Genomic DNA, 15282 nt, shown 5'->3' on the forward strand with positions numbered 1-15282 from the left:
TCAGTGAAGCCAGAGGCTAAGGGCTCTGGAAGTGTGTTGGGAGGACAGAGAGCATGTCTCAAGAAACAGCATTGGCCTTCTGGGCAAGGACAGAGTTCTGAGGGGCACTGATACCTCAGCTAGCCTGGAGGCACCAGACTACAGCTTGGAGTGTACAGGTGATACAATCTTCATGCTCCCATGTCCTATGGAGACAGCATGGATCCTGGGTGGCGATTTGCAGATACCATATGGTGGTTTGAATCAGACTTACCCACGACTGTGAGGTTGACTTGGGCCTGCCTGATGCCCAGCTTGCTCTCCACCACCAATGTGTAGCAGCCACAGTGCTCCTGGCGCGCCGCCAGGATGGTGAGCTTGCTGCCGCTCTCGCTGTTCTCCACCTTGATGTGCTCGCTCTCCTGGATCTGCAGGGAGAGGCGGGAGTGAAAAAGGGGGGCTCCTCCACTCTCTCTTCTCAAGGACATGGGGGAGGGAGCAGGGGTTGGTCCCTTTTGTCTATTGTGGTACATATTATAATGCCACTGCTGGGGAAGTGGAGACAGGAGGATGCCTGGTGCTTGCTGACCAGTCTAGCATAACTGGTGAACCCCAGGCCAATAAGACACCTTGTCTCAAGGGAGGTGGATGGCTTGCCTGAGGATGACAGGTGACAGCTGAAATTGTCCTCTCTCTCTCTCTCTCTCTCTCTCTCTCTCTCTCTCTCTCAACAGAAAAAAAATAGAATAATAGGGTGCCAAATCATGTTACAGCACGAATGTACCCCCAACATCCTTTCAAAAACCCCAAAAACGCAGAGACAAAAGATCCTGGGAGAGATTGCATGATTCCATCTATCAGAAACTTCCAGAACAGGCAAATCCATAAGGATAAAAAAGGAGACTAGTGATGGCAGAGACTAGAGGGAGAGCCCATGATACCGGTGTCTAGGGTGAGGAACTAGGTAACGCTAGGGTTTATGCACTCTTGTGTATTGACTAACATCATTGAATGGTATACAGTGATTCTTTTTAACTAATTAAAGTTAAAAATGTATCCAGAGAGTAGCACGGACTTGTAATCTCAACTGCTCAGGAGTCAGATGGATCACCAGTTCAAGGCCAGCCTGGACAACTTAGTAAGACCTTCCTCAAAAAGTAAAAAGAAGACTGCATGTACAGGTGGGTGGTAGAGTGCTTGCCTAGCATACCTGAGACCCGAACCTAAATTCAGACCTTAGTACTGAAAAACATTGCAGCTTCCCGTGGTGGTCTGAATGGAAGTGGTCCCCAACATGCTCATATATTTGAGTGTTTGGTTCCAGGTTCGTGGAGTAAAGTTTAAAAGGTATGGCCTTGTTGGAGGAGCTGTGTCACTGGGGGTGGGCGTTGAGGTTTCAAAAGCCCATGCCAGGCTCAGTCTCTCTCTCACTTCTGTCCGCATCTGCAGATAAGGATGTAAGCTTTCAGCTCCAGTGCCATGCGTGCCTGCCTGCAGCCGTGCTCCCCAACCAGGATGGTTCTAGACTGCAAGTCCTCCTTCTGTAAGTTGCCTTGGTCATGGAGCTTCTTCACAGCAATAGAACAGGGACTAAGGCATTCCTCAATTGTGTTAGCCACATTTCATTCACTCAGCATACAGAGCCATTGGCAATCACACTGGATAGCACAGATGCCAAAAGGTTTCACAGTTGCAGAAAGTTTTGTTCTGAATTTGATTAATGGGCTCTGAAAAGGGATGAGAGTCTACTTTGTCCATCAGTCTAGGAGGGGTGGGGCTACATTCTTCTCCACCTCCCTTGAAACCAGCTCTGCTTTCCTCCCAGACACCGGTGGCTCATCTCTTGGCTATGACAGTTTTTATGGTATGGAAACAGCGAAGAGGCTTATAAAGAATCCTCATACCTTCTGTAGGTTCCTAATGCAAAACCAGCCCATTACTCTGGGGTATCTGCCAACCACACACATGAGTGCCATTACCAGCACAAACAGTGAAGAGCTGGCCCTCCACATTTCTCTACATGCTGGGTATTTGGAAATTCAAAAGCGTTCATAGGGAGCATTATTATTATTCGTAGCTATACTTCTAGGTCATTCAACCAATTTTTTTAAATTAATTAATTATTAATTTTGGTTTTCCAAGACAGGGTTTTTCTGTGTAGTTTTGGAGGTTGTCCCAGAACTTGTTTTGTAGATCAGGCTGGCCTTGAACTCAGAGACCCGCCTGCCTCTGACTCCTGAGGATTAAAGGCGTGCACCACCACCACCTGGCTCAAAATTCTATTTAATATACAATTTAGATACCCCAATACCAAGACCCACTTTGATCTTTTGGCAGGTGGTAAGTGGAAGCTGTAACCAGATGGGAATCAGGAGACTGGCATAGAATCACAGAAGCGATAGTGTCTGAGAGGACTTCTTCCTGCCTCTAGAAAGAAATCTAGGCAGATGAACTCAGATGAGGGCAGGAGTAATTTCATTAAACAAACTGCTTATAGAAAACAGGGTTCACTGGCAGACATAGAAGAAAAGATTAGTAAGAACTCAGGTTTGGTAGATAGGTTCTCTCCCATTTCTTTCTTTTTAAATAATCTTTTAATTTTTTCAGTAACTAGGTTTTGTGATACTAGGCAAGCATTCTACCATTAAGCTGTATCCCTGGGCCTCTGTGCTTTATTTGGACAGGATCCTGTAAGGCTGGCTGGGCTGTCCTTGATCATACAGTTCTCTTGCCTCAGCCTTCCAAGGGCTGGGATTCCAGGTATGCACCGTCATGCCCCATGCCCTCTTCCATTTCCAAAGTGAAGAAGAGCAACGCATTCCCTCCAGCATGGCATTTCTCGATTTTCTGGTCCAGGGGCTATAAGCCATCCTGAGGCCACCCTGCTTCCAAGACTGACCTGCTTTCGGAACTTCATCCACGTGCAGGTGATGGGCTGGGTACCAGTCACTTTCCCAAACAGCTCCACGGGCTCTCCTGCGCGAACCTTCTGGTCCTCAGGGAACTGGATGATTTGAGGGGGCATAGCTAGGAGGTAACAAGTACAAAGTGAGGAAGGGGCCTTAGGCATGCTGATCTCACTGGTACCGCTGGCCATGTTGGTCTACTAGTGCCTCTTCTGGAATGTTCGAGATAAGCATGGAGGTGCCAACCCCTGTTCCCAAAGATCTGAGTGCTGGGACCTTACTAGCTTTGTTCTCTTTAGAATCCCCAGAAGTGACCCACATAATTTACGCAACAAAGTTCTTCACGGATTGGTTGTGGTGACAGTTGTGCCCCCCGCTCCTCCCCCCCGCCATAGTCTGAATCTCTGTCCCAGCTCATCTCTTAATTTAGTAGTAACTTGTGTCTAACTTTTCAGTCACCCTGGCTGGTAGGCTCAGAGTGCTTTGTGCATTCAAACGTCTTCCCAGGGCCAATAAACAAGGACACACGGAGCAGGGCCTAAAAGCAGTATGATGTGGGCCACCTCCATGCAGGGTAGACTGGAGGACTAAGGTCCAACTTAGCAGAAGGGACAGGAAAACCACCCGCAGCTTGTGATAAGGCAGACACAGATGGAGGCAGAGGAAGGAAGCAGGAGAGGATATGGGGGAGGTACCAGCTAGGCATAGGTTCCCTAGAGAAGGAAGAGGCAGCTCAACACGTGAAGTTTGAACAAGGGAAGGGTCTCCTGACCACCACCCACATGGTCAGTTAGAAGGCAGAAGAGAAGGCCCTATGGCAAAAGACTCCCTTGTCCTCAGGTAGGACTGTGGCTATTACCTGCTTTTGTAGGTGTCTTGGGGGCAGGTTTCTTTTTGACAGTTGCGTCACCTGAAACAAAGACGTGTACAAGTTAGGAAGTTAAGAGATCAGTTCCGTTTTCCCCAGAAAGCTCCCAGGTCACAGGAGGATGCTGTCTTGCCTGCTGGCCCCTCATTTATAGAAAGCCCTCATTCTACTTTGTCTTCCTCCTTGCCCTGATACAGACAGTGTTATGATACAATGACTATCAGTTCTCAAGTGTCTTGGGGGGAGGAGGGAGGGTGTGGTGGGGCTAGAACCAGTGGGACAGAAGCTCTCAAAACTCTAATGCCCCTCAGAGTCCTAGTTAAAGATGATAACATATAACTCACTAACTACAGGCTCACCCTAACTTTCAGGAAATGCAGAAAGGAAATTATGTCAGATAAACCAACTAAAATTAGCCTTGGTATGGATCCAAGGGTCTCCGGCTTCCTTTGAGTCACAGACTGTGACTGATAGCTGTTTCTTAAAAAACAAAACACAGAACAGCACAACATAACAAAACAACAAAAATCCCCAAACCAAATGTTAGTTGAATGGATCAATGAATGAATGGACGCTGGGAGTGGCGACTCAAGCCTGTGATCTCCGCCCTTGGGAGGCTGAGTTAAGAGCATTATCATGAGTTCAAAGGCAGCTTGCGCAGCATGGTGAGTTTCCAGCCAGCCTGGGATGCTCGACACCCGTGCAAGCCCCAACCCTCAAAAATCAGTGAATGAATATATCTTACTATCTTCCCTTCCTACTCTACTTTCTCCAACTCAACAAGAAAAATAACTCATACAGAAATGCCTCACAGCAGATCTACTTCTCTGACTAAATAGAATTATGATACACAGGCAGAAACACCTGCATCATTTCTCATGGCTTGATTCATTTCTCTTCCAGGTCATTTTTAAAAGTGAAAATATAATTACATCATTCCCCCCCTTTTTCTTCCCCTAACCCTTCCCTTTTTCTCATAAATTCATGAGCCCCTTTTCTTCAATTGTTGACAAATGATTTTTCTCCTCAGCTACGAGAAGCCAGATTCAAAGGCTCCTTACTGTATAATCCTACTTATTGGGAAGGTAAAACTCTAAGAATGGAGAACAGGTCAGTGGTTGCCAGAGGTGTTAGGGGAAGGGTTGATAAACAGCACAGGGAGAGCTAGCTTGACGAGGGTGGTCACTAAATGACTGCTCAGATCATTCAGGGTGCACACAACTCTGTGCTACAGAAACTGTGCAGGGAAATACCCTTCACACAAGGAGATCTGATATCAGGGTCCTGCACGAATCCTAGCCCTTGGACTAGGGACTTTGCTCAGCGATTGAATGCTTGCCTGACAAGCACAAGGCCCTGGTTTGCATTCCAGTACCACAGAAATCACACACACACACACACACACACACACACACACACACACGGGGGGGCAGGGAGTCTGCAGCACTACTTACAGCCTAATTTATTATCCTCCCCAGTACTTAGCATACGACAAACTATATCTTCACTTGTTTATTGTCTGTCGTTCCTTTCCCACATGAAGTACAAGATTTTGAGGCAGAGTGGTTCTGTTGTTCACTGTTACATAGCCAATGTACCTGACGCACAGTAGGCAGTTAACAACTTCTTACTAAATGAATGGATGGTGACCGTTGAGTTACTTGGCTACTGCAAAACAGAGGGACAGCTCTGGGAACAGGCATGGCTGTGGGACTGCTCTATGATCACAGGTGGTTAGCCTGGAGTATTTCCACAGAGGAGACGGTGCTGCCACACAACTGGTGACCCTGAGAGGACAACGGGAAGGAGGGGTCCTGACAGAAAAACTGTGGCCCAGTGGCTAAGTCTAGGCTGGTCGCCATGGATGATCCCTATCTTACTGTAGGCCTACTGTGTGCCACTCAGTATACACTTTGAGCCTAGGTGCTGGGGAGAAAACCAAACAGATGTAAGAACTTAGGACTTAGCTTTAAGGTCCTAAACATGAGGTAATGTGGTCTATAAGCAAGGCTTTTATCCCTTTCTTCCAAAAGGAAGACTTCTAGGACAGCTGAGAGGGTTTGAATATTGTCAGTAAATTAGACGATAGCGTTCTATTGATGTTTTTCTATTTTAATCATTACTAATGTAGTTTATAGAACACATTTGATTTTAGGGGAAAACCAACACTAAACTATTTAAAATTTAAGATTTTCTGGGTATAATTTTCTTTCAAGCTGCTCAAAAACATAATTATGTAAGTCTATATCTGCGTGTGCATATAGAGGTAGAGAGATACAGAGAAAGAGGGAAAGGCTGGAGGATACAGCCCAGTGGGGAGAGCACTTTCCTAGTGTAGTCAAGGCCCTTGGGTCAACCAGAAGCCACCTCCTACACCCACAGAAGGAAGAATATAGAAAAAGCAAACAGTAAAATGTCAATATATGAGGAATCTGGAGGATATAAAAGAATTATTCATATTAAACCTTGCATTTTTTCTATAAGGCTGAAATTATTTCAAACTAAGAGTTAAATAGAAAGCTTAAAAAACACAGTATAAGGGCTGGAGAGATGGCTTAGTCATTAAGAGCACTTGATACTCTTACAGAGTCCCTATAGCTCAGTATCTAGCACACACATAGTGGTTCACAACAATCTGGTAACTCCAGTTTCAGGGAATCTGATGCCTTCTTCTGGCTTCAAATGTACAAGGCATACATGTGATACATATACATACACGTAGACAAACACTCATACACACAAAATAAAAATAAGTTTCAAATATTTTTCTAAAAATAAACAAAGAGTTGTTCAAATGCAGCAAAAGAGAAAATGTATTGAGAACATGGCCACAAGCTCATCACTGGGGAAGGGTGGACCCACGGCCTAAGAAGATGAACCTAGAGAATTGGAGGAGCCCATGGTAGCAACAGATGATGAAGTCTCAAGCAGGGTGGTTTGGGTGGAGGTTGGCTAGAGGATATGGCTGTTATCACAGGAAGTTGAAATGAAGCTAGGATGTCAATTTAAATTTAGGAAAATTAAGTATTTAGTTCCTCCATTGAGCTAGTTTTATTTTAAGTACTTATTAACCCAACGATGATTAGCGGCTATCGTACAGTGCAGGCACAGAACACGTCCATTGCTATGGAGAGTTCTGAGGGACAGCATTAGCCTTGTATGCCAGAGATCCGGGTCTTCAGCCTCAGTGATCAGAGAACCTTCTCACACAGCTGTCATGCTGAGTCTGCGCGCCCTCAGAGGACAAGGATATCCAGTTAGGACACTGCCACCTCTTGAAAGGCACTTGGAAGGACCACACAGCAAAGATGACTGGGAGACAGAGAAAGCACTATATTTATTATATTTAGGGGACTATACAAAGTGGAGGTGCAAAGGTACTTCGAGATTTCTTTCTGAGAAACACGGTGACAATTGTATCAGAGGAAAATGGGATGGGAGAGTGATTGATGAGTAATTTGGCTTGATCAAGGGGACTTGATGGATGAAAATATTGATCTGTGTGTAAGCTTCTAAAAGCCAGCGTGGGAGTCCTGGAGAAACACTGGCGGAGTCTGGAAGGTGAGAGTTTCAGAGTTAAGCTGAGAGTAGAGGGGAGAGAAAGGTGAGAAGGGCCAGGGCTTACGCCAGGTGATTCACTAGAAGTTATTGACATCTGGGTGACAGAGGGGACCATGGAAGGACTAGAAAGAATGTCTCTGTGAGCAACAGTGGAGAAGAGATGTTAGGAAGGAGATCCAGATATAACCAGAGCAAAGTCATGGATGATACTGGAGGCTAGTGGGTCACACATCATTCAGAGGACAAATCCAAGGAAAACAGAGGGTAGATATCCGCAGAAATTCTAGTCAGGAGCAATTCTAGTGCTGAACGGACAAAGAAAAACAGCCAAGAAATGTTCCCGCTGTGGTGGAAGCTGACTTTCAGGACTCAGGAGAAGGCAGGAAAGCCTGAAGATGCTACAGGCAACCACACAGGGAAAGCAATTGTGGAAGGTGATGATTAGCTGAGGCACTCCAGGAGGACTGGAGGAGAGAGGCCAAGGGAAGGAGCAGAGCTGATCTCCTCAGGAGAGAGCAAGCCGCTTGTTCAAAGGAGCTGAGGACTGTTGTTAGAATTGCATGGTGTCTTCTTCCATCCATGTGCTGAAAATATTACCCCCAGGACTTCAAAAGGAGGCTGCCTCACACACAGGGCATTTGAAGAGGTGACTACATTAATATAGGTCAGTAGGGTGGGCCTTAATCCAATCTGACTGGTGACCTCACAAAAAGGGAGGAGGAAGAAAGGAGGAAAAGGAAAGGGGGAGGGAGAGGAAGAGAGAGTAGGTAGGGAGGGACCAGGGAAGGACGAAGGGAGAGAGAGAGAGAGACCCAACTAAGCAGACCTGCACACACAAAAGGAACCAGATGAGGAGGGAGAAGACAGGCATCTGCAAACCAAAGGAGAGAGACCTTGATCTTGGCTTTCTGGCCTGTGTTTCAGCCACTCCGTCCACCATCTTGTTATGGAAGTCCTAGCTGATCACTGTAGCTAGCTGTCTGTGACCTCCCGCTGAGAGGGTGGTGGTGGATGAGAGGAGGGGTGTGAACTGGGGGTACACAAGGAGGTGGACAGCATGAAACCTGAGACTAGGGTCCTCCCCTATCTTATTGGCTCTGCAAACCCCATGTGGCTAGAAGCTACCCCTAAATAACAGATCTTTGAGTGTTAGGGTTAAGTAGGATTGAAGGCCACGTTTGAAATTTGTTCTATTAAATCTGTGGTTACTGCGGTTTGAATTTGTTAGCATTTGAAGCTGCTTTTGGTTCTACCAGTAAAAACAACTTCAAATGTCAACAATGTTCTGTATGCTATACATATTTTATATGGCCATCTGCAGGAATCCATTCGCGGTGTTCTGTGCACTCAGAGCTGAGTCACGGGATTATAAAATGCAGCTTCTTGGGGGAAGCGTCTCACAGGTGTTCTACTCTGAGCAAATGCACGCAGAGCACCTTCCCGTGTTTCCATCTCATGAAGAGCGAGCTGGAATCGCATGTACGTCTGGTGGCTTCCCAAGTGCATGAAGCCGTATGTGCCTCAGCTAGAAATAGAGCCACTGACCATCACATCTCTGGCTGCTGACCATCACACATCTGGCTGCTGACCATCACGCATCTGGTTGCTGACCATCACGCATCTGGTTGCTGACCATCACACATCTGGCTACTTTTTGACTTCAGCACACCTGCTCCACCTTCCAAGGCAAGCCCTGGGAATCTTCTTCTGTTCCTGTGCACTGGGGCTAAGGCTCTAATGCTGGACTTGGGTTCAACTGCTGTCTCATCACGAGCTAAGCTGAGGGGCTTGCCACGTGTTATATAACCTGTCAGCTCTTCAGTTTCCTATTTGAAAAGTAGTGTGGGGACAGGCTAGCAAGTTGTCTCAGTGGGGAAAGGTGCTTGCTGCTAAACCCAATGGCCCAAGTTTGAACCTCAGGACCAACACCTTAGGAGAAAACCAACAATCCTAAGTGGTCCTCTAAGCTCCACCATAGAGTCATGGCACATGCACACACAATAAACAAACAGGTAAGTGAATGGATGTACCAACAATCTACAAAAAAAGTTTGAGAAGTATAATTTTTTTTTGAAATAGAAAAATCCAGTACACGGTACATGTTCTTTGCGGGTCCCTTCCCTCACTTAGCCCCTCCTTTTCAAACAAGCAGATCCCAAAGGACTGCTCTGCCCTCTGGGACAAATTTAGCGCCTCCGGTTATTTGGGATGTGATAATTAGTCTCGATTAGAATCACTTGGAAGACACCTCTGAGTAGGTCTGTGAGCATGTTTCCAGACAGGTTCAACTAAAGAGCCAAGCGAAGCTCAGCCTGAATGTGGATAAGATTATGCAAGGGGTGGGGCACTGGCCGAGTCCAAAGGAAGGGAGCTGAGCGCCAGCATTCAGTCCTCCACTTCTGCCTCAGATGCAATGTGACCAGCTGCCTCATGCTCCTCTTGGCCCGGGTAGAGCTGCTCTTCCCACTACACTGTGTCGTGATGGCTGAGTCCCATCACCCTTCCTCCTTGAAGCCGCCTTTGTCAGGTATTTGGGAGAGCAAAGGGAAAGTAACGAAGCAGTAGCTGACCCTGTTGGTCCACTCAGCCGGCATCCTCGTGGGAGTTCCATGTCACCGCACCTTATCATCCTCAGCTCAGGTTTCCAGTTGTGGGTGCAGATACCCAAATTCTCAGTAGAGATAAACTGGTCACTAATGAGTTTCCACTTCCCTAGACTTACCCTTCTTATTACCTTGTTAGCCTCGGGGCCCTTTGGCTCTCACCCAATCTCCGACTCCCCAATTTTTCTACATCAGTCACTGTGAGAAAAGAACATCCAACAACAACATGGAAACCTACCATCTTTGCAAATCCCATGATGGCAATGGGCCACGGGGTAAGGAGGGGACAGAGTGCCCTCTGCCTGCTGTCTCTGAGAGGGAGTGGGGCACCTCCCTGGACAACCAGCCCACATCCACATCCTTCCTGGCCAGGCCTGGCCCCTCAACACTCGTGTCTTCATTCAGGGTATTTTCCTCATTGCTACTCTCACTCCCTCCCGCCCACATCTTCCCTGGAGCCAGGCCTTTCTTCTGAGCCTACACTCCTGTGTCTAACCTCCTAGACCCCATCGCCCCACCCCAAATCAAGCCCAGGACCTTTTCCCCAGATTGCTTCTTGTCCCACATCCTGCAAGAGCCTCTCCTTGCCCATGGCCAGTCACAAGTACTCATCAATTCTATCACCCAAACAGATGGTTGGTCTTTTTTCCCCCCACGACCTTCACCACCACTGCCCTATTCTCAGCTCAGTACCACCCCAGGGCCTTTTGTCTCCTAGTCCTTGTCCTAAGACATCTGTCATACTGAGACCAAAACAACTTTTCTCAAATATAAATCTGAAGTTAAATATAAGGCTACCCGCTACTCTTCAGGACCAAGCTCATCTGGTCTTACAAGGTCCTTGAGACTAGCTCTGGTTTCATCTCCGGCTTTCTTTCACACGACTCTTTCTTGGGAATACCCTTCCTCATTCTCAAGTCTCAGTGTGCATTGTGGCCACCTAGAGACTTTCCAGGTTTCCAGCTGCTACTGGTCAGCTGTGTGCTGGTCTTTAGGTGATGCTCCTCTGCACGCCACACTCAGCGTCTTTCAGTTTCTGTGCACTAGCATCATGTCATGGCTCCCCATACATGCTGACACCCTCGGCTGACTTCTACACATTCTGCAAGCAGCTCTCAGCTCTGGCATGCTACCTCCAAGAGGAGCTCCTCTTAATGGGTCTATCCCGGTCACAAAATGTACACACCAAGTTCCCAGGGGACAGCAAAAGGGTCCCAGGTCCCCCTTCTATACCTCGAAGGTCCTAGTGAAAAACTGGCGTGGGCTTGCTAAGTAGGTACGAGAGGGCAGAGACCTCTGGGAACCTGGGATTTTCTAATGAACAGATGTCAAGATGTAGCCTGGGTGTACAAATCTTACTGCCACGTTCCACAACATTAAGTGTGTGCTCTGTCACCTCCTTGGTCAAAACTTCCAGGAGCTGAGCCTTCTGCTCTAGATGAGACTTGGAGGCTAGAAATGAAACAGCCCAATAAAATCATGAATAAAAGGAAAGAACGGGAAACTTGCTCGGAAAACCGAGGCACTACTGGAAGAAATCTGCGCTGCGTGACTGATTCTGCTAATGCCTTTTGCGTCTTTCTGCCCAGGCCTAAGATAGTACTGGCCCTGAGAACCTTCTTTCCGTCATGGAAGGGAGAGGGTCAGTCTCATGGAAGTTTCTAGATGGCTCAGTTTGAAGTCAGATGAGTACCCCTTTCTGATTCTTGCAGAGTGAAAAGGGTCAGTTAGGGAGCTGGTGCTAACAACAACAGCCTTGGGTTCCCTGGATCTCTATCTCTCTGGGGACATTTCCCTTTTTAGGTAGTTAACTATAAATAGGCATCAAATTCTTTCAAATTCCCAAAACCAGCATTCACTGTCTGCTTAAGGCTCCTGGGAGTGACACAGACTGGGTAAGGCAAGAAGCAGAGCCACCCCTGAGGCTGGCGAGCAAGTCTGGGGCTAGCAGGCCAGCTCCCGATAACCCCCACTAAGAAAGGCTCAACGCACTGACTCTCCTCTCACCCACTGACTCCTTCTAGTACTTTATTACAGACATGTGGAGACATACTGGTTGTCTTCCCAGAACTAACATCTCTGGGCAAATTGCCCACTTGCCTCCCTTCATTGCTTCCAGAGGAACACAACTCCTCTTATTGCTGCAAGCTCTTATTCCCAAACCCCATGGAATGTCATGATAGTTGTGAAAGAGGAGTCTAGCATGGCTGGGCCAGCAGGGCCAGTGCGGCTTGTCAGGCTCTCATAAACTGATTCTGGAGATGGCCGAGATCACCAGTTACTCAGCTCATGGAAGGTAGCGAGAAAGCTGAAGGATCTAGAAGTGAAGCCCAGTGAACGACCATCAAGGTGTCCCATGAATGAGCACAGGTACATGTGGGGTACTATCACAGTCAAATATCCACCCTGTAAAGGGGAGTAAGAAGGGCTGGTGCCTGCCTTCAGAAGCATCTGTAAAACATCCTAACTGTTCTCCATGGGCCCCACACTTCCAGTGTTAGGCAAGTCTTGATACTGAATCCCAACTTCTTCTAGATTTCCTTTCAGCCCTGTGGGTTCTATCAGAATTTAATATTTTCCCCAAAAAAGAGAATGCTTTTTGACCTTGAGAAGACCAAGAGGACTAGACAAAATGTTTGAGATGCATAGATATTTTCAAATCGATTTGACTTTTGGCTTCATAGAGACACATAAGATGGTCCAAAACAAAGAGAAACATTGTCATCAGAAACAGTCCCCTGTGGTCACCGGGAGCCCATGTGCACCACCCTCCAGAGGTGAGCGTCCAGGCCAGGCACAGACTCCAAAGGGAAAGTGCCCCTGAGTTGTCCCTAAGTCACAGAACAGTGAAGGCAGAGGCCCTTAAAGCAGGAGGAGCTCATGCCTTGGTTAGGAAGATTAAATACTGTGGACCCAACTCAAATATCTATTATGCTAAGCTGTAAAACCAACAGGTACTCATTATCTCTTTCTAATTAGGACCCAAGTCTGTCACCAGGCTGACATTGCTTCTTCTGCGGTTCCTCTCTTTTTAACTTATATTTTCTTTTTTTTTCTTTTTCTTTTTTTGGTTTTTTCGAGGCAGGATTTCTATGTGGTTTTGGAGCCTGTCCTGGAACTAGCTCTTGTAGACCAGGCTGGTCTCGAACTCACAGAGATCTGCCTGCCTCTGCCTCCCAAGTGCTGGGATTAAAGGCGTGCGCCACCACCGCCCGGCTAACTTATATTTTCTAAAACCATCTTTTAAGGCCCATGAATCTATCCTTCAAGTAAAATGCTTGCCTTCCTCTACACAAAACCCCCAAGAATTCCACTGGCTAGTGAGATCCCCTTCAGTAGAAGCACCCCAAAGTTGGGCTTTAGGCTCCAGGCCACCTTCCTTGCAGGGTGCTTCCATCACTGTGTTATCCTAGATGGCCAGATTCTCTTGAACTGTGTCCCTCACAACTCAGCGTCAGTGTCCTGATGTCACAGCTGGACAAGGTTTGAGACCAGCCTTGGAAGGTGTTCATTGGATACTGAGGAAGCCATGTTCTAAAGGGTGGAAGGGCTTTAAGAAAAGCTATGTGTTTAACTAGGGGAAGAACCAAGACCTCTGTTTCTTGCTACCCCACGGCTTTCTTGCTATGCCCCATGTCTGGAAGTGATCAGCAAGGTGCTCCTGTCTCTCAGTGGCTAATCAGCTCAGGCAGAGACCGGGTGCTTCTCCCTGGGCCTGAGCACATCTCCCATTTTATCTCCAAAGCAAGAAGAGGAGTCAATTCTGTGTTGAGGGAGGAGGTAAAGTAACCCAGGGATGCTGATATTATATTTTCACTAAGAAAAGACACTATTGGGACAAGTGACAAAAATAAATAAATAAATAAATAAATAAATAAATAAATAAATAAATGAGGGTAGACAGTGAACAGGCTAGATAGCAATATTGCTTAAGTGTCAACTTCCCTGATTCCAACTACACATTGGAACTAGTGTGTAGACAATGAGTAAGAACTAGACAATGAGTAAGAAATGAAAGTCTGGTAACTTTGATTTAAAATGTTATCTGTCTATCTCAATGAAAATTATAAATATATAGAGAGAATGACAAAACGGTGGGATAAAATGAGAACATGAGCAAAGATGTCGGGACCACGAGGAGTGCACCCACCCACTGAGACAGTGGAGATGATCTACTGGGAGCTCACCAAGGCCAGCTGGACTGTTACCAGAAAAAGCATGGGATAAAACTGGACTCTCGGAACATGGCGAACAATGAGGGCTGATGAGACGCCAAAGACAATGGCACGCGGTTTTGATCCTATGCAATGTACTGGCTTGGTGGGAGCCTAGCCAGTCTGGATGTTCACCTTCCTAGATATGGATGGAGGGGGGAGGACCTAGGACGTACCACAGGGCAGGGAACCCTGACAGCTCTTTGGACTGAAAAGGGAGGGGGAGAGGAGTGGGGGGAAGGGGAGAGGGGTGGGAGGAGGGGGAGAAGAGTGGGAGGAGGGGGAGAAGAGTGGGAGGAGGGGGAGGCTGGTGGGAGGAGGTGGAAATTTGTTTTCTTTTCTTTATCCTCCTTTTATCAATAAAAAAATTAAAAAAAAAATGACAACTGGTGACTCTCATGTAGAAGGAACACAAGAGTTCTTTGCACCAGTTCTTTGGTGGTTCTTGGACTTTCTCTGTAACTTTGAAATGATATCAAAATGGCTCTTTCAAAAATGGGAGTGAGGCATGCAGTCCACACACTGACAAGCCTCTGGATCCAGGAACATGGATCAGTGCCGTTCCTGACTCCTCTGCCACCCCCCCACCTCCTTCTGCTGCCACTGTGGGTCACAGGGAAGAACTGTCAGCCTTTGTGTTTGTGCGGTCAATGTCAAGTGAGGCCAAGTCTACAGCAAGGTGAAAGGGGACATGGCAGGAAGATGAACCACCGTGGTTCTGTTCCTTACCAGCTGGGAGACCCTAAGGCACGTCAGTTTCATCTCTGAGGCTCAGTTTTGCTTCTCTAGGAAATGGGAGCAAAAAGCATTTCTAAGACAGCAGAAGCTCGGCTACTGGCGTGCAGAAGGAGCTCCTGACATGACGCCTGAGCACGGCACCAGCACACCGGTTTTGTTTGATTCAGCTGTCCTCCCAGCTTTCCCTGCAGCATCTGCAGTTCCTCCCCCAAGCTCCCGCCTGCCTCTCCTCCCCTGCCAATGTTATCATTCTTCTTCAAACCACATAAACTACATTCCTCTGCCTCCTTCAAAACCCGGTTCTGAGTTTTCTTCACCTCAAACCCTCCCAAACTTCCTCCCGTGTTTGTGGCTTGTGACTTGGCTGACTGGCAGGGTAACAAGTACTTTAGTCATGGGGGTCTGAGGGTAGA

At 47.2% G+C, this 15282-nt stretch overlaps 1 protein-coding gene across 2 annotated transcripts in view; it reads right to left on the reverse strand.

Annotated features, from left to right (window-relative positions):
• Mylk (myosin light chain kinase) overlaps positions 1 to 15282 on the reverse strand; it is a 256640-nt gene that overhangs the window by 50079 nt on the left and 191279 nt on the right. For both annotated transcript variants that reach the window (XM_075965312.1, XM_075965321.1), the window contains 3 exons: positions 3745 to 3795; positions 2879 to 3006; positions 254 to 407 (listed from right to left, as the gene is read on the reverse strand). In XM_075965312.1, the coding sequence (XP_075821427.1) occupies positions 254 to 407; positions 2879 to 3006; positions 3745 to 3795 (333 nt within the window). The remainder of the gene's footprint in view (positions 1 to 253; positions 408 to 2878; positions 3007 to 3744; positions 3796 to 15282) is intronic.

This window comes from Microtus pennsylvanicus, chromosome 1, assembly GCF_037038515.1.
Source record: "Microtus pennsylvanicus isolate mMicPen1 chromosome 1, mMicPen1.hap1, whole genome shotgun sequence".
Taxonomy (NCBI): Eukaryota; Metazoa; Chordata; class Mammalia; order Rodentia; family Cricetidae; genus Microtus; species Microtus pennsylvanicus.